This window comes from Falco naumanni, chromosome 8, assembly GCF_017639655.2.
Source record: "Falco naumanni isolate bFalNau1 chromosome 8, bFalNau1.pat, whole genome shotgun sequence".
Classification (NCBI taxonomy): domain Eukaryota; kingdom Metazoa; phylum Chordata; class Aves; order Falconiformes; family Falconidae; genus Falco; species Falco naumanni.
The window spans coordinates 5811018-5831267 of NC_054061.1; the positions used below are offsets into that span (position 1 = coordinate 5811018).

A 20250-nucleotide genomic window follows, 5' to 3' on the forward strand; every position below is an offset into this window, starting at 1 on the left:
GCCCGCGCCCCCAACAGGCAGCCACCCAGCCCAATAGTAGCCCTTTGCTGACAGAACTCAGCCAATAGAATCCCGAAGGCGGGACCTACAAGCCGCTATATAAGGGAGGGCGGGGCAGGACTGCGGTGGAGACGGTGAAGTTTAGGCCAATCCGGACGCAGCTCCCGCCCCCCGACGTGATGTCATCAGCGCACGTCAACCTGTCACCAGATTTATGATGTCACCGCAGCAGCGCCTCGTCACGAGTTGCTGTGGCGCCAGTCGCCCCCGGCGGGTGGGGCTGGGGGTTCCCCGCCGCCGCCCTGCTCCAGCAAGCGGGGAGACGTGCCGTGTGAGGTAAGCACCTCCCGTGTGGAGCAGCCCCTCGGGGTGCTACAGCAGATGACGTCACAGACCGGCGGCCTGTCGCAGCACCGCCACCCACCAGGGTCACCTCGCATCCACTTCGGGGGGACGGTAGCGCCTGGTACCGCAGCGGCCCCGAGCGTTGGGCAGGGGCTGTGCGGCTCTACGGCGGGCTGTGCCCCCTCCCCGGGTAGCCCAGCTATTTTTGACTGCACTCAAATCATAAACCTTCTATACATTGCCGTGCCACCTGCCTTGATGCCAGGACTGCTTGTTTGCTAAAACAGGTGCTGGCTAAAAATAAACTCAACATTTCTCCACCTCTGCTAGCACCAAGAGCTTCCTTTTTTGTGACTTCTATTCTCGTAAACTATTTTAGAAAAACACACCTGTAATTTAAATAAATCAATTTAATGTATCATATAGACGAGATGACATCAGTTTCCTTTAATAGCTTCGCTGCTGAACACGAAGAGGATGCTAATTCTAGACAGTCAAAGGCGCCTTTGCTTCACTTACCAAAATGTGTTGGATACAGATTTACACGTTCTTGGCATCTAGGTCAGATTATCGCTATGCTTTTCATTATGATTTGGGTCCTTTTATGTGGTTATAAAAAGTACTAGAGCAGTTTCCAGTAAGAAGCTCCTATTACAACAAGCTAGTGTAACACTTTCAAGCCATTAACCTACATAAGCATTCAAACATCTCCAGTTAGAAGCAAGCCTGCAGAGGTGTATCATAAAGAAAACTTTACTAGTCAACGATTTAGATAACAAAATACAGAAATTAAATAATATGGTTTCTGACTGTTCCAAAATAACAGATGAGCAGAGAATTTTTATGTGCCTATTTCCCTTATTTCTTTTAAGGTTTACAGGTACTTCCTACTGCTAGTTAGTTTACAACCGCAAAATGTGCTTTTGCAAACATATACGTTAATAAAACAGGGCTTTACTTTTAGCTTGAAGATGTAATTAGTATTGTTTTATTTGCTGGTATAGTGTGTTGGGTTCTTTAATATATATTCCAGTATTTGTAGTCTAGATATTAAACACAAGTTTTTCTTGTCCAAGGAGACAACTTTTATGACCATAAAAAACATACGTACAAATACAGACACAACTTCTGTTTTCACCTGCAGTAGATTTATTCCCACATTCACCTACCTCAGCAGAAGGTAACACACAAAGGTTTAATCAGTAGCTAGTGTGAACTACAGCAGGAGCTACAGTCAGAGATTATACTGCTGTATCAGTACTTGTCTGGCAAAACACTGACGAACAGTCACCAAATTAAATTCTCCTGTACTCACGTGCTACAGAAGGCTGGTGATAGGCAGCAAGCTGCCTAAACCTGACACATTATTTTGAAACACATTTGCCGGATAAGGAAAATTGTAAGGTGTGCATTCCTGAGAGACCTGTGTGACACAGAAAGAACTAACCAAAGAAACAGATGAAAGACCTCCGATACTAGGATTTAGGCAGGACTAGGGGTGAACATGCCTCTCCTAACGGAGTACTGTGTGGTGTACCTGTGTTCAGATCTGAAACGGAGTCATCAAGTTAGAAAAAAGAAAAAAAAAACCACAACCCACGAAGTAAGAAGAATTATATCATCTTTTAATTGCATGGTAATTTCATCGTACATTCTTCAAACAGAAATATCACTTGAAAGACATCCAGTTCCCTTATTTTGTTGCACTGTACATATTATGCAAATAAGAGCTGGGGTGGCATACAAAACAAAATGTTGCTCTGGCTTTTCAAATAATTACTTGAAAGAAGCAGAACTTTAAAATATAGCTGGGAATTTACAGCCACAGAAGAGCTTTGCAAATGACTGGTTAAATATGAAACACAGATGCAAAGGGGGAGGGGAAGGGGAAGGGGCAACACATTTCCAGTTTGAGGCTGTAGTGGGAAGAAAACCCTAACAACTGTACACAAGTGTCAACATGCTCAGTATTTACATTCTGAGCATTACCAATGCTACAGATAAGCAATGTACTAAAAAAATAACTTAAAAAAAGCTATACAATTGTAGTTATAAATACTATATCTTTAAAAGTAGTTAAGTAGTGTAGGCTAAAAAAATGTTCACAGTTACTCTGAAGAGAGCTGTATACATATATTGCACAGTAGAAAAGTTCATTCAGTATACCATGTGTAAACAATTTTTATCTTCTTTGGCAATTTCAGGACTTAGAGCAATATTTGCTGTGAGCAAAAGCACTTGGGTACAAGGCACATCAAAAGCTTTTAAAGCTGCAAGATAAATCCTTCTGACACTTTCCAGTTAGCACTATCATTCTCTTTCGAAAAATGTATACCTATCAATTCAGAACAACACATTTCTACAAGTAGAACTTGGAGGTCTGGTGACAAAAACATCAGCTGTTCTTGGCTGTTATTCTACAGTAACAGATTTGGCCAAATTTCTTGGAAAGTCCACCTAGAACAAAAAGACAGACTTTTCAGAATCTGGCAGAGTAATACCGACATTCTGCATTTGACAGTTCATTTAGCTTGCTTTTTTTCTATTTCCTAATGAGTTCTGCTTTATTCTAGACACATTAACACACACAACAGACTATAGATCGACAGATAATGACTCACTGTTGAATTCACTCTTGCTTCCAAAACCGTAACAAATACATATTTGTTTTGCACAAGGTACCTTTCCAAAGCAGTCATCATTATCAAACTGGCACACCTAGCCAATGTCAACAGAGTAATCTGTACAAAGCACTGAACTATTTTAGGTTAAAGTGTAATACCACGTTCTAAGATTTAGTTCTCTGGAAAAGTCCCATCTGCACTCTTAACCAACCAAACTTAAGCAAACTATCCTTGTAATTTTTTTAGAAGAAAAAGAATTAAATACAAAGCTGAAGAATTGGCACTGAAATGCCACCTCTACTACCACAGTAACTGCAAGCTCTGCTGTTATCACAAGTTCTTTGTTAGATATGCCATCTAACTAGGTCTCTCGCTTTACACTGGTAGGAGGAAGTTCAAAACTGCACTAACTAGAGCACTAAATATAGAAAACACTTACATCATATCCTCTCAGAACAGCCAGGTGGAACGAAAGCAACTGGAGAGGAATAACACTCAAGACTCCTTGAAGGCAGTCAACTGTATGAGGCAGCTCAATGGTTTTGTAGGCAAATTTTGAGCTTTCTGTGTCTTCTTTAGAACACAGAATGATTGGACGACCCTGAAAATAAAATTTAGCAGCGTTAAGTGGCTCTAGAAATACTTTGAAATACTGGTTCACAACACGCTTGTATGTTTGAAGATGCTCAGGTTGCCAACAAAGAAAATGCCAGTCTTGCATAATGACTTTTGCCATTCACTATTTTGTGAGACTTGAGTATTTTCACCTGTAGGGTTTTACCGTTATACCATTTGCTTCAAAACAAACAAAAAACCCTAAATAGCCCACATACAATCAGTTTTCACTACTGCTGTTAACTTGTAATGACAACCTGTAATGCAGATACAGCATCATATTTATAACTTAATAATTAGAAAAGAAAAAAAAGTCACCAATACATCCTTATTCTGAAGCATAAGTCAGCAGCAATACAACATGCACAATCTCCCTATGACACTGTATTAGTTAAACAGCTTACCTGTCGAGCAGTGACCTGTTGCAGAGCATTCTGGCACTTGGTGAAACAAGGATCCTTCATTATCACCATGATAACAGGCATTTGTTTGTCTATTAGGGCTAATGGCCCATGTTTCAGCTCACCAGCCAGGATACCTTCAGAGTGCATATAGGTGATTTCTTTTATTTTCTAAAAAAAGCAAATGCCATCAAGTTACTAGTAAATCAGATGAGAAATAAAACCCACAAGAAGCAAAACACCAAGGCTGTACATCTGCCACTTAAATACAGACACATGGTATCAAGTTGGTATTTTCAAAGATCAGTTAATAGTGAAGACAGGCTTGTCTGCTGGGATTTCTAGCAGGCTGCTGGCAGAAGCAGAGCATGCATGTGCACGTGCATTTGCAGAGAAAGAAATGGAGTAATCAACAGGGACCTTCCCGGCACAACCTTTAACATTCCCAATTTCTGTGAGACACAGATATGCTTCTATTGCACCAGAATGTCCATAACATAATTTATGAGTTTCTCATTTATGAGCATCTCATCTGAACATCAGCACATTGAGTTCTTCTGATGTTGTTTTCAAATGGGTCAGCATTTTAAGTTTGGTTTCTTCAAACAGGCTCATGAAACACTGCATTTATTATGTGAAAGAAACAAGAACCTGAAACCATATTCAGGTTCACCTTATGTATGTGTTCAGTCCAACAGGACTAAGTGCTTTTAGTTGTAGATAGCAGTTTTACTGCAGCAGAATTAAATTGTAATGAAATACTAAAACTATGTTGCAGAAGCCATAAAAGCTTATTTTCAATAACATCCAAAAATATTGAGAGGTTCCTACCAGAGCTCCTTCCAGACAAGTGGCATAATTATACCCACGACCCATAACCAGCAGTGATCTTTGTTTGTACAGTTCAAGAGCTAAGTCATGTATCTTCTCATCCAAGGACAAGACTTCTTTAATCATCTCTATTGGAAAATACAAAAAGCACATATTAAAAAATTCTTAAATTTGAAAAACTAGTTTGCTTGTAGTAGGATGTGCCAATGCTCTATTGGAACAAATACATTTAATATAATTCAACCATTAGCTTTGCATCTTTGACAGCAGTTTAAGGATATTTTCTCCAGATTTATTTACAGTAACAAGTTTAAAATAACTATTGGTTTAAAGCAGTGCTCATACATCCCATTTGTATTTTTAAAGGAAGTTGTGAACATCCGTTTTAAAGTCACCTTGAATTAGTTTCCTTTGATCTATCCTGATTTAAAGTGAAAGACTTTTAAAATTTCAAATCATCAATTTAGGAGATCAAGAAATATTTCTCATACAGAACTACCTTATTGCAATTAGAAAACCCAATCCATTAAAATTCTGATCTTCCTGCCAAATTTCTTGGAAGGGCGCTTGTAAAATTGGCAATTGGTGCAGAAATTAATAGACCACTTTTCTTATATTGTCCACCTTTCAGGAGGAGGAGGAAGACAAAACTTAAATGAGAAAGAAATATCCTCAGGTAGTATTTTATATTGCCCTTTAAACAACATGCCCTATCCCTCCTCAATCCCAAAATATCAATATACCTGGCAATGATTTTAGTCCACTAATGATTTCCTGTCGTCTTTTCTGCAAGGAAATTCTGTCTTCAGACATCATTAGGCCAAACATTACAAGAGACACAAATTGGCTGGTATAAGCCTGCAGACAAAACAAAACATTTAGCAGTTAAGCCTGCAGAGAGTTACTATGATCTCAGTTTGAAGTGCTACAATTAAAATTTTAATTAGATCCTACAGGGCTGCAGTATGAAAGTCAAACAGAACAGCAATTACCTTTGTGCTTGCCACACCTATCTCAGGTCCTGCATTTATATGTACACCACAGTCAGTCTCCCTGGATATTGAGCTCCCAACTGTGTTTGTGATGCCAACTGTTAGAGCACGACGTTCTTTACAATACCTCAGGGCCATAAGCGTATCTGCGGTTTCACCTGCAAAACATTTACATCTTGACTTCAGGTTGACACGAGGATAGTAATGACTCCTGGAAAGCATAAAACTTTACAGAAGTGTGTTCTAAATAACTGCATCCACACTTACACAGTGCGTGCAAAATGCAACTGAAAATAATCTTTCAGCACTCATTGTCTACATATTTGAACCAAGTCTGTACGAACTTTAATACAAGACAAATCTGGCCCATTAGCCATCACCCTCCTTTGCACAAACATGAAGTAATAAACCAGGGGCTTTTAGAAGTTTTTCTACAGTTTACACTCAGCTGAAGACAAGCAGTAAATGCAGCTCACCTGACTGACTTATAAAAAAGCAGACATCGTCTCTGAAAACAGGTGTGTTTCTATCCAGGAAGTCACTAGCAAGTTCCACCATCACTGGTAATTCAGTTAATTCTTCCAACACTTGTCGAGTCTGTATTCAAGCAGCACACAGTATTTGTTAATATTGCCACCCATTCAAGTCTTGACATCTTAAAAGTCAGAGATAATTTAAATGGATTCTTACTACAAAAATTGGTAATTACAGCTTACCAGACCCTTAAAAACTACGGTGAAAAAGAGAGTTAATTTCTAGCATGTAGGTAACAGCATTTAAGCATTAATAAAGAATGTGGCACAAAGGAAAACTAAAAAGAGCGGGACCCCTCAATGAAAGGCAAAGTTTGAGATACAGAAGAAAAAGAAGATTAAGAGTTGTTGTCTAGAACCCCAGCAGCTAGGAGTTTTGTTTCAGATAAGGCTGAACATACAGCTACTGCAGCATGGTAACTGGTCCCACAGCCAATAATGATCAGTCTTCGGCATCTTCTGATTTCTTTCAAATGATCCTTCAGCCCTCCCAGCAGAACTGTAAACAAATAGAACAAAAGCATATATCAATAGTGTATTTTATTTTCTAATTAATGTGTTCAAAATTTGCAGGCTCAGTGCAGCCTGAGCACTTGTTCCGAGTTACCTGTGCTGCTCTCGAAATTCACTCTGCCTCTCATCGTATTGACAACTGATTCTGGTTGCTCAAAAATTTCCTTTTGCATGAATGCACTGAAGTTACCTGTTTAGGACAACATTACATAGCAATGCTTAGGTAACGCTTAGGTTTGTTACTTGAAGTCTTTTACAGTTACAAAGAGATGACTTTTAAGGCGACCTGTGGTAACAAGCTAATTTGACTGTCTTGTGTTCGCTTAAACAAAAGCTTAGGAATAGGCGAGAAGAAAGGAGGGATTGATAGTTCACTCAAGTTGGTTGGTTTCATTTCCCAACACAGACAACGGAACTGAATTCTTTTTTAAGGAAACTTCTGTGTTCCACTTCAATTCTTAAGTTCACAAAGTCTGCCAACAACTACAACAACATGTTAACATTAGTTATATTTTCGCTAATTACTGAGACTAGTAGAAGCATCTAGGACTTTTCCAAAGCTAAAAATGGGTAGGGTCCCATACCACCCATCTCCCCTTGGTTGTAAAGCTTAGAATTGTCAGCTCCCAGTACAAACAGCCTAAGTATTACATCATTTTTATAACAAATCAGCAGTTTTCTGCCTTTTCCACTACACAAAGAATCAGTAACTATCCATCTTTGGTGATACTCCTTTACAGATGTTTCAACCCACCCTTCATGATTTGCTGCAATTCCATCTGCAACGTTTGTATGGCCCGGGAAGGATCATCACTGGCTGAACGCTCGAGACGGTGAATTGAAAGCTTCCCATCAGTTACTGCTGCAATGTCATCATCTTCTAAGAAAATTACTCTGTTGGTGTGCTCAATAATAGCACTACAGAAAAAACAGATGCAAGAAAAACCTGACATGTCAGTCAGAGTTGGTAGCACCACTCCTCAAAGCAATTAGTATGCCACACAGCACTTCCAGCCCCACTTCCAGCTTCCTTTTGGACATAACTACAGATAGAGCCATCTTAAAGGAAATGGCTCCATCTGCTGCTGCTTCTGCACTCTCACAGCAACTGGCAGCACCAGGCTGGGGAACCACAGCACCTCACATCAGCAAGTTCCCGCTGATCTGATCTTGCCCCCGCCCCATGGACCCCTAAGGTCACGATCTTGTTTCTGTGATAAATGTGTACCAGATGTGTTCAGGTTCCTGCTAAGTTTAGAACCACATCACTTTTTCCTCCTCTGACAGCTAGATTAAAACACCAAAACGCAGGCTAACCCATGGTCTGCCCAAATACTTGGCTGACAGTGTCTATTTGTACCCAACTGCCCTTCCTACACTGGATGTATTTTACATAGAGATTAGCAATTGGCAGATACTGCACTTGTTTGGAGTTTGAATGCTGATGTCAAGTCTTCACATTTTTCAGCTATCTTAGCCTGGGGGCTTCATTGTTACCTGGATTAAAGGCTATTCTATCAGAAAACAATTGTACAGCGGCAAGACAGCTTAAGATTTCCAAAACTATCTCAGTTCTAAACAAAAGCAGTATTTTGAGAAATGTTTAAGTACTCTTACTACCTTGCATCTGAAGCAAAGAAGAATTCTACTGCCTTATCCCCAACAGCATGAAGGCAGGTAGAGCTGTCCAGTCTTTTCATTCGGGAATTGCACATGTTCTTCACATTCTCAATGTTGCCTGTTAAAGAAATCAAACACTTGAATGCAAAGCTAGATCTGTTCAAGTTAAGAGATTACAGACTATACAGGTTCAAGGTATCACAGTTACACGAGTGCTTTGGGGGATGGTACTTTTACATGAACTACACATTCAGCAGCACAAAATACAACATTCTCAGCTAAGAAGCTATTTGGGGCATCAGCTGGTACTTTTATAGTAAAAAAACAATTAACCTAATTTCTAATCATAAAGTAAAAATAATTTTAGTTCTTAAAAATAATGTAATTGGGTTTATCAACTTACATGTTCTATATAAAACAGGAACCTGTTCAGTGGAGAGCTTGTACTTGCTTCTAACCCCAATGAGCAGCGGACTCCCCCTCCTATAAAGGGAAGACATGGAAGTTTATAAAGAGAAAGGTGCATACAAAGAAGTCAAAGGACATCTGTGAAGTTGAAAGATGATACCCTGTCTAGCTTCCTCAATAGGAAGACCCTCTTCAACCCTGAACCTAAAGCCTTTCGTGGCAGGTGTTACATAAACTTGGCTTGTTTCTGTAAGATTTGCAGATTGTTATATGGATAATTACTATATGCCTTGGTGATTCTTTCCCCATGAACTACACCCAGGTAGAGAAAAACATATATGAACTAGTTGTTTTCCTTCCAGTAATCACAAAACAGCTTACCACAGGCACCAATTTGAATACTGTTTTTAAACAAAGCTTACTGCCTCTGAAGCCAGCCAGCAATAACTGCAGCGCTCTCTACTACTGAAATACTGTTGCACCCTTTAGCTTTTTAAATTCAGAAATGTCAGCCATCACTACTGCACATTTTTTCATTATATGGGTCATGTGCCACACTGAAGAGCTTATTAAAAAAAATAAATATATCTCACGAGTAAAAGAGTAATTCACCCTCCCCCAATACCTCAGATTACAAGTTTAGCTTCTCTTAATTCCTTCACTCCTAAAAACCCAAACCTGAACCACATATAGAATAGTTCATTTCAGAGGATGTCTCCAGTAAGAGAGTAAGGGTACAGCTGGCTCTTTCACAATTTTAATAAGGTCTCATTTTTGACCACAGAAGCGATGGGGGTTTTGGTTGTAGTATAAAACAGTCTTTATTCCCACTGCTACTTCACTTGCTACTTTAACATCTTTACCTTTCCTGAAAGTTGTTTCCCAAGTTATAAATAAAAGCAAAAAAAAAAAAATCATAAATGCTATGACAGCTACAGAACGCAATTTATATAACCTTTTAGAATGATGGCATTTTAGCCAATCTGAACATACTTATCTCAGTCTTTATTCAATGTGAAGTAAAATTGAACCATACCCTTTCCCTTCCCTTTTTGACACAGGGGAAATGTTAGTACACTTTTAATACAGCTTTAGAAATAGAACATACACTGAGCTTCTATTGACACACTGTAACAGATAAAAGGACAGACTATGGGGATGAGTTTGTCAGTGGTGGGTTCTTCCAAGTGCATTATCTGAAATATCTGCAACTGAAAGTGCATTTGCACTGAGCAAGAAGACATCATCTAATTACTTTTTGCAACTGTCTTTGCATCCTCAAAAAGTGAGTAGTCACAGCTAATTTATTAAACAATATCAAGTTAAAGATTACAGAGAATCAACACAAGCCTCTGGAAATTCTGTGACCTCCGGTCTGTACAGCTCCAATTAGGTTATATTTAATGGTCAGTTGAAGAGATGCTCAGCAGAGCTTCGCTGCACTTCACAAGCATTCCACTAGTGCAGCTATCTACCTTCTGAGTTTTGATTAAGCACTTTAAACATCAGCATTCTAGTACTTTTAAGAGATGTTAGCTTTTTTTTTAACCTACAAAAGCATGAATTATATATAAAATTGACTTTTACTAACCTGGTAGCAACAGCTTCACCTGGGTAATGGACGCTCTTGAAAACCAATGCAAAAGCACCTTCCTGGAAACCGTGCAAACAGAAGAGGGGAAAAAAAAAAAATCCTGAACAACTTATCTCAGTTAGTTCCATCTCATTAAACTGGGGCCCCTCTTCCTGAGCAGGCTGTGAAGGAAAGCTCTTTTCTACTATCAGGAATCCCTTCCTGGAGGGCAGACTGCACCTTTAAAGGAATTGGTCAGGGAGCAGAACATGCACCAAACAGTGCAGCAGCTGACAGATCAGGAAACGAGCACTTAGCCTCTCTTTATAAATAAAAGCAATACCTTCTAACACAAGGGTTAAGAAAATCTACAAGATGTTACTCGCAATCAACTTGAAGACTGTTAGACATGTAATTTTATTAAGACTTTTAATAAGACTGTGCACATAGCTGCATTTTATGCATTTTCAGCTAAAATTCTGGAGTTCCTACTTCTAGTTTAAGCAGCAAATTCTCACTAGGGTATTTAAAAAAAAAAAAAAAATATCTCCACCAAAAATACCCAAAATCCACAACACAAGAACAGACTATACAGGTTCAAGGTATCACAGTTACACAAGTGTTTTGGGTGATGGTACTTTTACGTGAACTATACATTCAGCAGCACAAAATACAACATTCTCAGCTAAGAAGCTTTTGAACAAAATCAAGAACACAATCAATTATACTATTAATACAGCTTGCAAACTTGAGGAATATTCTATAAACAGGAGTAAAAGCCCCCTCCTTGCAAACAGAAGAGAGATGGTCACATTCACTCTTCTTGCAGGGACAGTAGTCAGCATCTCTGCTCTTGTTCTGCAGCCAGGTGAAGCCACCCTTCCCCTCAATGAGGTGGCTGCACCACTATTCCCTCTTGACTCATAGAGCTCTTTACTTGGTGTATATGCATTTCAGGGCTGCCCTAAGGGAATCCCACAGAGCTGCTTTAGAGAGGAGAAAGGGGAGGTGAAAAGAGTGTAAGAAACTGCTGGAAGGGGAGGGAAAACATCTGCCTGGAGACTGGGGGAGGAAAAGAAAGCAAGCTTTCTCTAAGTTTGCCACACATCTATCAGTGTTTTTTAGCATTCACAAACTAAGTAACAGTAGATTCCCACTTCACAGTTTGGAAACTGGCTATGCCATGAATCAGTACAGCTTGTTAGATCTATTTCCAAACATGGGAGCCAAGGCATTAGACAAACTTGAATCACAGCAGTGTTTTAACACGATCAGAATAGCCTTTAAGAACACACTGCCCTTTATGAGAGATTCAAACCCCCAGAGGCTCCTACTGATTTTTTTAATTAAGCTGCCTCATTAAAAACTGTGATAACCGCTTGCTTTAAAAAAAAAACACAAACCAAAACAAAACCAAAAACCAAAAAAACAAACCCCACCAAACAAAAAACACTGCTAATGCAATTTAAAGATTTACCGTTGAAAAGCCTTTGAAGTTTCCAAAATTCTAATCTCATTATTTGGTCTATTAAGCATTGTTTAGAGGCCAAAATCCATTATTTGCAGCAACATCTAAGGACTGCAGAGAATCTAAATGCACAAATGCAGAATACTAAGGAACCCCAAAAATAGTTTATACTGTAGTCCAGGAAAAAAGGAACTTCCCACTTACCAACTGTTGAATAACTTTTTCTACCAAGGCTGAAAAACTGGTGTCCTCACTCTCTCTGTTGTCATACATGTACTTGATCAATTTGGGGATTGTTTCTGTATCCGTTTCAGATTCAAATTCATAGCCTTTGCTCTCCTGAAATACCATATAGAAAAGAAAAAGTGTTTTCATCCTCAGGCAAGAAACACCGAAGGGCCTCTCAGCTGCCTCCCACCAGAAACTGCACAGTAAGACAGACTGCTTGAAGTACTACACCGGACTAGCAGAAATACATCACTATAGAAAAAACATAATGACTTACCCTGTCATAGCTACACTTTTGGAAATACTGTAATAAGACATGTAGTAAGACTTGCTTTGCAGTTGTCAAGCAACAAGAGACAGGAGTGAGCCCACTCCACACACCCTCTCCAAGAATTTGAGCACAAATTGCTACTCTACTCCTAAGTACTTTGCATTTAGGATTACAAGAACTTCTGCACTTCACCAACTCCCCATTAGGCAGGCTCCTTCACACTACTATTTTACAGATGATCTCAAGAAACTTGAATTCAGATTCCAAAGTCATGAAAGACCTGATAGTAGCTGGTCAAGCATTTACTTTCTTGTTTTAGAATCATGTTGCCATGGACTCACCAGAAATTTTCTTAGGTCCTTATAATTTGTGATGATACCATTATGGATAACAACAAATTCTAAAAGGAAAAATACATATATTCATCAGTAACAAAAAAATTGAGATATTCAACGCAGAACACAAAATTAGAGGGGGAGTGGGAGAGAGTTTAAAAGTACATTAGAAACTACCTGCTATAGCTTTCAGACCTACCGTTTATCACAACATGGACAACAGAAAGCAGAAACTTACAAATTCTGAAGGCATGCAAAGGTTGTTCCAAAACATTAAGACAGTTTTAAACTATACTCACTAGAACAGCACCAAGCCATCCCAAGTGAAAAACGATATTAAAATCTCCCTTTTCCAGTCCAGACAATATTGATGCATTTACATTTTCAGAGTCTGACCTTTTAAAACAGGTATGTTGTACTCTGACTAACTTGCCTCAGTTTTCAGAGAACAGATCTCATTAATCTTTCACAATGTTCCTTTAGCCTTAGGAGAGGCTATTTTATTGCAAAAGCGTCTAATATAGCTGGAATGGCAACGGCTTAGCTCTAGTGTACAAAATAGATACCATAACACTAGTAAGAACAGACAACATATGTGCTTGATTGAACCACTTCAAATTCATACAGTTCCAGAGTGCTGCAGAGATTACATACCATTCCTTTTATCTGATCTCTGAGGGTGACTGTTTATTGCACTTGGTACCCCATGGGTCGCCCAGCGAGTATGAGCAATTCCAAAATGTGTTTCAAAATCCGTTTTTGAATCCAGGTCATCTTGTTCTATACACAAGAAATTCAGTTTAATAAATATTTAAAGTTGAGTCTCTCACACACACACCACTAGTAAAACACTAAAAGAACTCCTACAGGCAAAAAAAATCCTAAAAGTTATCTTCCAGCTTTCCTTTAAACCATTTGCTTTCTTGACATTACACTTCAGATATTAATCACAGTAGCTTGAACTATTTTGTTTGCCAAGACTCGAGCATTTTCAGCTAATACCAACAGCTAGGCTAACAGACCACATTACTACAAATTATAATGTAAACGTATTAAAACACAACTTCAGTTCTTCACAGATGGAAGTACTGCATAAAGCAGACTGTGATGACAGCCAGCTGCTTAAATGGTCATAAATTCTGTCAGAGTCCATGTTTCAACGTTTCAGCTACCAAGCACAGAAATCATTTGAGTAAAGCACCAAGGGAGCCCAGGTCTCAAACCAAGAAGCAACCAAAAGAAGGGAGAATAGACTAGTAATTTCACAACACTACACCTAAAGATCAGCTTGCTTTTCAAGTGCAGATTTTGGGGGCACAAACAATTTAACTGCCATTGGATTACACAATGTAGTTATTTCTGGTACAAAATCGTGACTGTAAGTTCACGGCCGGATTTTCTGCTGAGATGCAGATGATATCTGACTGGGAGTATAAGCAAAGGGGTAATTTTTAAGACACTTACTGTACAACTCTTCTTCCAGGGCCTTTACTTTTCCTCTTTTCTTAACCAGTTTGATGAACCTTTCTTTATCTTCATTATTATTTCCATCAATTGCCACTCCTGCAGTACAGGACACAGACAAGTATTTAAAGCATGAAATACACTGGATGAAAAAAAGGCCAAGAAAATATAGACAAGCACACACTAGTGAAACATTTTTTTTTCCAATTATCCTTCAAAGGTATATACTTGGTCTGTTGATTTGAACATAGACATGAACAGCAAACTAGATGAAGACTGTATCAACAGCACAGATGAAAATATAAATAAGCCATCTCAAATATTGTTTGAGGGCAGACTGATATATTTTGCCTGATTAAATTAGCCAACTCAAATTTAAAGACAAATTTAATCTTCCTCATCCTTTCATTGGGACTCACATACACAAAAAACTGAGGCACAGACTACATGACCCTGTACGGAGGTGCTTTGCTGATGTGTACTAAAGCTCAACCACCATCTGATTACAGAGCTAATCACTCAATTTAAAGTCCTGAGGAAAGTTAAAGAAGACACTGCAAGAACCAAGGTAATTAGTTCTGATCTTTTAATCTGCAAGGTAACAAAAGAAAAATACAACACAAGTCACCTACGTAGCTATTGGTTGCTAAAATTAATTTGTTGAGTTAGTTTACATACCTGCAGAGTCATATCCTCTGTATTCCAGTCTCTGTAATCCTTTTATCAGGGTTTCAAATATTTCTTTCCGAGTCCGAGGCACTTTGTAATTTAGATAAGCAAAAATTCCTGTTTAGAGAAAAAGGGGGAAGGGGTGAGAGGAAAGAAGAAAAGATTTTTTTAGAGTTTGCGGCCCTTCAGACTCAATTTAAAACCCTTTAAAACTATTATAACAGAGAGGTCCTAAGGGGACCCAACCTCCCATTTAGTACAACTCTTCGTACTGGGTTTTTAAATGGAAAGAGTTCAAATACAATAAAGGAATCAGGACCCTCATTTATTTTCACCAGGCAACACATGCTTTCCTGGCCAGTTTCACTCTCCTCATGTTACCCACCAAGAGTTAAACTGTTGAGAGAGCTTAAAAAAATTCTACTTTTCATGAAAACCACAGCTCAAAATGGGAACATTGTGATCTATTTCATATCCAGACATTCAAAGAAGGAATATATTCACCAGTACTAACACAAGGAGACTTTTGTAATCAAAGTCACGGCCTTAAATACCCATGGGTAGGTACTAGGCACAACATCTATTTCTGAAAGGCTCCAGCTTAATCCTGTGTACAACAGTTAATTCAGTGGGAAGAGAATAGAGAAGAAAACAAAGAAAGGGCAGAAGTCAAAAGGATAAGACAACAAAGAAAAGAAACAGAAGATACAAAACCAGGGTCACCCAAAAAACACGCATTCACCCTTTACGCTGCCTCAACACAATGCTGCCTGCCAAACCAAACTCAGGGACATGAGATCCGTTTGCTTGCCCCGTGTTACTCAGGTCAGCTCTTACAGAGGCATCATAAGATGTGAACTCACTCTTTGCCTACTCGGGCAAACACAGCCTGGAAGAGTGCAAGTCTGATCCCTCTTCTCTTGAATAGACCAGTCATCAACCAAGAAGTGGCTTTTTTTTAGTGCTGGGGTTGGTTTCTCTACCCTGCCCCTGCATAATATTTTTTTTTTTTTTTTTTTTTTTAAGGCAAAAGTGCACAAGGATTTTTTCATTAGGAGTCTGAAGGATGTTTCTTTCTCTTTAGAAAAGGTGTAATAAAAAGGTCACCTGCAAAGAAAAACACAACCATTCCTTTTCTCTGTCTACTGCTCTTTCTGGGACTTCTGCATCTATAAGGATAGATTAGGCCCCTTTATTAACTTTTACAAATCCGTACCCCAATGAAACAGAAACAACTAATTTCACTGCTTCAACAGTTTCTCCAAACAAGTCAGGACTGGAGGCTACAGTCAGCAAGACACAGACTTTAAGAGCTCAACAGATAAGCAGTTCAGACAAGCAAGTGTTTTAAATAGAGGAAGCCTTTGTTTGAAATGTAACAACCTCTTCCCCTTCAATTAAGGCTTTTGAACTGTAAATGACTGTAGTGAAGAAGCTGTTATAATGATACACCGATAAATCTCTTATAAATATTGTTGTGAATTCTGTTGTCCACTGGTTTTACGCCATTAATACTGCCGATTTGGCAGTGAGACTAAGACGCTATTACATTGGTCTCTGAATTTATCTTTGAAGGATTAAAGGGTGGAAAATGCTTTTCTGCTACATAAGTGAGATTTACGAGGAGCTCAGCCTAATTATTTCTAGAGTGTCCAATGTTAATGGAGATATTAAGACAATTAGTTGCATTTAAAGAGGTATTTGGGAATTTGAACAGCTAAATACCGTTCTTCACGGATGCTTTGAAAAATAATGCCTCCAGTTATATACAGTCTCTTTAGACTGAGAGCTTGCTGATCATTTTTCCAGACAGATATTTACCGTTCTCTGGCACTAACCACGAACCTCAAGAGCTGCATTCTTCAATTTCTTCAATACGAATTTCTCAACATCATTCCAAAATGTTGCTACACACCTCATTTCAGATCCAGCTCTACTTTCTAGGCCAGATTTCACAATGTATTTAAGATGCATCAGCCTTGAGCTCCATGTGGCATCTTTGACTACACTGAGCTCCAGGAAGAGCCTTCCTTTGGGACCGTCCTTACAATACTACCAGTGTGCTGCAATTGTTAAAAAGATCCTTGTTTCCAGGGAACTGTAGCTGTGCTTCTACACACGTGAATTAGAAGACACAAAAGTCACCAGAGGCCATTTACAATGAAAGCAATAGCTGCAGCCTGACTTCTCAAGGAATATATTATAAACTCTTTCAGTTAAAGGAAATAAATCTTACCCTCAGCACCGTTTCTCTAGTACATTTCTGTTTCATGATTTACCCACTTGCATATTTCCTTCCCTACTCAGTCATCATTTTGGCTAGATTTAAAGCACATTGCTCAACTCACTTAGAAACAACTTTTGATAAAGACTTCTTGTAGCTTAACTCCTTCTGGAAGCAAACCAACATGACTGAATCTTACTCATAAAAGCATTTTGCAATGCTCACAAGTTACTTTATAATGCCCCCCCCCCCCGTGCTGTTAGATGCTATTTCCAGAGCCTGCATCTCTCCTCCCCAGTGAGGGCTATAGTACTCTCTAAGCTAATGCAATACTGAAATTGTATGTATCAAGTAAGGTAACATTTATTTGTCAGCACAACATAAGCAATGAAATACTTTCCCAAGTTGTACATACATAGAATCCAATAAAAGCATTTACGAAGTGTTTTACCAGGGCATTGCTCTTATGATCTGAATGCTAAATTTAGTTTCTAACTTTCCATAATCACAGAGTTTGCACAGAAGCATGAACTAGATCAATCACGTATGGCTTACCTTTAGGCTCAGATACTCAACACAGAAACAGAACATTGTTAAAAACGTTGTTAAAACCAGCTTTAATCAGGTGCAGACACTGAAAGCAAGGATCTTCCTTTACATACATATCAAGACTTCAGGAGTTTCCCCTTTCTCTTTCAGGACTGCAAGCTGAGCATCAAGAAGAGGAAAAGTTCATTGAGTATCCTTCTGTGGGAAAAATCCACAAGAACTCTTGCAATTGCAAGACTTCACCAAAATCAAGAAGGGGGCAGCCTATACTTGAAGTTTGAACACAATTGTTTTTTTAAAAAATAAAAGGATGCCTTTGCTGGGGTAAGCACATTGTTGATGTGCCAGAAACTTAGCTTTGAGAAAGTCCCAGTCTCAACTTCATATCCTGATGAAACTAATTTTGATTTGAAGTAAGTAGATCATCAGTTTAAGAGCATCTTACCTGTTTTTTTAACCCTGCATACTTTTGCTACACTATCTTCTTACATTTGAGTATGATAACATTTCAACTTTGTTTCCTAAAGAGCATGTTTATGGCAGTATTTAATGACCTATCTATTTCTGAAACAGAAAGCAATGGGTTTCAATCCTCATGAGCTACCTGAAGTCAGAGAAAACACAGCAGGACATATTTTCAACACTTAAACCTGGAAAGATATGCAAAAATAAAATAATAATTTAAAAAAAAATAGAAATGGTTGGTTGCAACCTCTGGAACTCCTGTGCTTCCAACAGCAGACAGCAAGGAAGACACGGGACATCTTTCATGATAACAAATGTCACGTTTAAGATCTCCAGATGCTGATGGGAAGAAAACTAACACTACTCTCACTGCACTTCACGAACGACTGCTCTCTGCCATTTCATACCGAGTCAGTCACTCCACCCCAAGCTAGAGGTTTTTACCAAACTCATGTAACACTGTTAACACCCTCATTTCCCAATCAATACACAGCCCAGATGTGCCAAGTTTCTGACACTATTATTACACATCTCATGGCTCAGTGGTTGCCACCAGTACCTTTGGTTTGCCGAGGCACTGAGCCTAGTCTCTCACCTGAAGGGGCTCTGCTTCGAAGACACCGAGTCTGTCTCATTGATAGCGACTCGAGAGTCAGGCAGGAGCTCGAACTGTGTCACCTCCTGTTCCCATTCCAGTGAAAGAGACTTACTGGACTCACTGCTCTTTCAGAGGTTACAATTAAAGAGGACGTGGAGGCAGGGGAAAGACATCCAGCTCAGAAAGTACATTTTTGGGAGCAGTAACTCAACGCGCTTTCAGTCTGCATCTCACAAAAGAGGTTTTGTTCACGATGGCCAAGAAGTACATGCGCAAGTTTTCCTGCTTTCAGCAAAAGTATCCTTACAGACCTGAGAGGAGGTTTCAGTGAAGGGATAAATAAAGTTTCACTAAAATTTCCTCCAGAACTAAAACACGTTGCCTTAGCACCGCCCAAATTCACACTTCTAATCTGATCCAAAGCACGCCTAAGCGACTGTACGCACGACGGAGGTATTACCTTCACCATCTCGTCTTTATTAGATAAAGGAAGGCGAAGAAACTCACACCAGCTAAGAATGAAACTCCTTCCCAGCCTTTGTTTGAAACCCTCGAACTCTTCCCACTGCGGGCGCCGGGCGCTGCCAGCCCGCGGCCCCGCACCGGACGCGCCGCAGCACCTGGAGGCGGCCGGCAGCGGCCACCGGGAGCCCCGCAGCCGCCGGGCACGGGCCGCCTTCCACCGCAAGGCCCCGGGACAAGCGGCCCGGCACGGAGCGGCCAGGCTGCGGGGCTCAGAAAAGCCATCGCCCTTCCGCGGGAGAGGGGGGCGGGCGGAGGAGCTTTACCTGCCACCGCCGCGAGAGCCGGCCATTCGCCCGTCCCACCCCCACAAAATGGATGCAGCGGGGCCAGTCCCACAGGGACCCGGGGCGGGGGCAGCGACGGCGGGTTTCCGCGGCCCCCGGACCCGCTCTCACAGCGGGGCAGCCCGGCGCCCCGCAGCTCAGCTACAGAGTCGCCCTCGCCCCGCGCCCCGCCCGGCTCCGGGGCACAGCCCGCTCCGTCCGCGGCCGGCGGAGGTCCCGACCCCGTGTCCCGCCCGGCAGGCGAGGGGCTGCGGCGGGCCCGGGCTGCCCGCGGCCCCTGACGGCCGGCGAGGAGCGGCCCCGGCACTCACCGCACATGGTCGCGCCGCACGGCCCGTCCCGCTGACAGGAAACGCGGCTCCCGCCCGACAGCCTCGCCCGGGGCCCGCCGCCTCCCCGGCTCTTATAGCGCGGCCGGGCCGGCCCCTGCCTCCCCGCTCATTGGCCGGGGAGCGGGCGGTGGGGCCGCTCCGCCCGGGGCCCCGAGCGGGAGCTCCGCGGGGGCAGCGCCCCGGGGGCGGGGGGCCGCGGCGGTTCACGCCCTGCCCGTGCCCGGCGCGACCCCTGGAGGGGCAGCCGAGGGCTGTGGCGGGGTGTCCCGGGCGGGGGGCGAAGCAGTGCGTCCTGTCAGCGCAGCGTGGCCGGGGCTGAGGCGGGGCGGCAGGGCAGCCCCTCTCCCGGCTTGGCGGGGGATGGCGTCCCGCCGTTTCCAGCC

General features: G+C 41.1%; 1 protein-coding gene across 1 annotated transcript; it reads right to left on the minus strand.

The window, feature by feature from the left end:
* Window positions 1-1953: 1953 nt before the first annotated feature.
* GFPT2 (glutamine-fructose-6-phosphate transaminase 2) lies at window positions 1954-19930 on the minus strand. Its single transcript, XM_040604572.1, has 19 exons — window positions 19847-19930; window positions 14900-15007; window positions 14222-14320; window positions 13412-13537; window positions 12764-12822; window positions 12128-12262; window positions 10474-10535; window positions 8878-8957; window positions 8475-8592; window positions 7609-7772; window positions 6949-7044; window positions 6743-6840; window positions 6285-6405; window positions 5809-5966; window positions 5560-5674; window positions 4817-4944; window positions 3989-4156; window positions 3409-3570; window positions 1954-2802 (listed from the first exon to the last, which is right to left on the minus strand). The coding sequence occupies exons 1-19, from the start codon at window positions 19851-19853 to the stop codon at window positions 2758-2760; spliced, it is 2049 nt and encodes a 682-aa protein (XP_040460506.1). The 5' UTR covers window positions 19854-19930; the 3' UTR covers window positions 1954-2757.
* Window positions 19931-20250: the final 320 nt, after the last annotated feature.

What these genes read in the sequence shown, in the direction of transcription:
- GFPT2 (XM_040604572.1), bottom strand. An exon ending in TTCTTTGCTTCAGATGCAAG is followed by an intron (nt 7,773 to 8,474) that starts GTAGTAAGAGTA and finishes TTTTTTCTGTAG; the next exon opens with TGCTATTATTGAGCACACCA. An exon ending in TGGACTAAAATCATTGCCAG is followed by an intron (nt 4,945 to 5,559) that starts GTATATTGATAT and finishes ATTTTCCAATAG; the next exon opens with AGATGATTAAAGAAGTCTTG.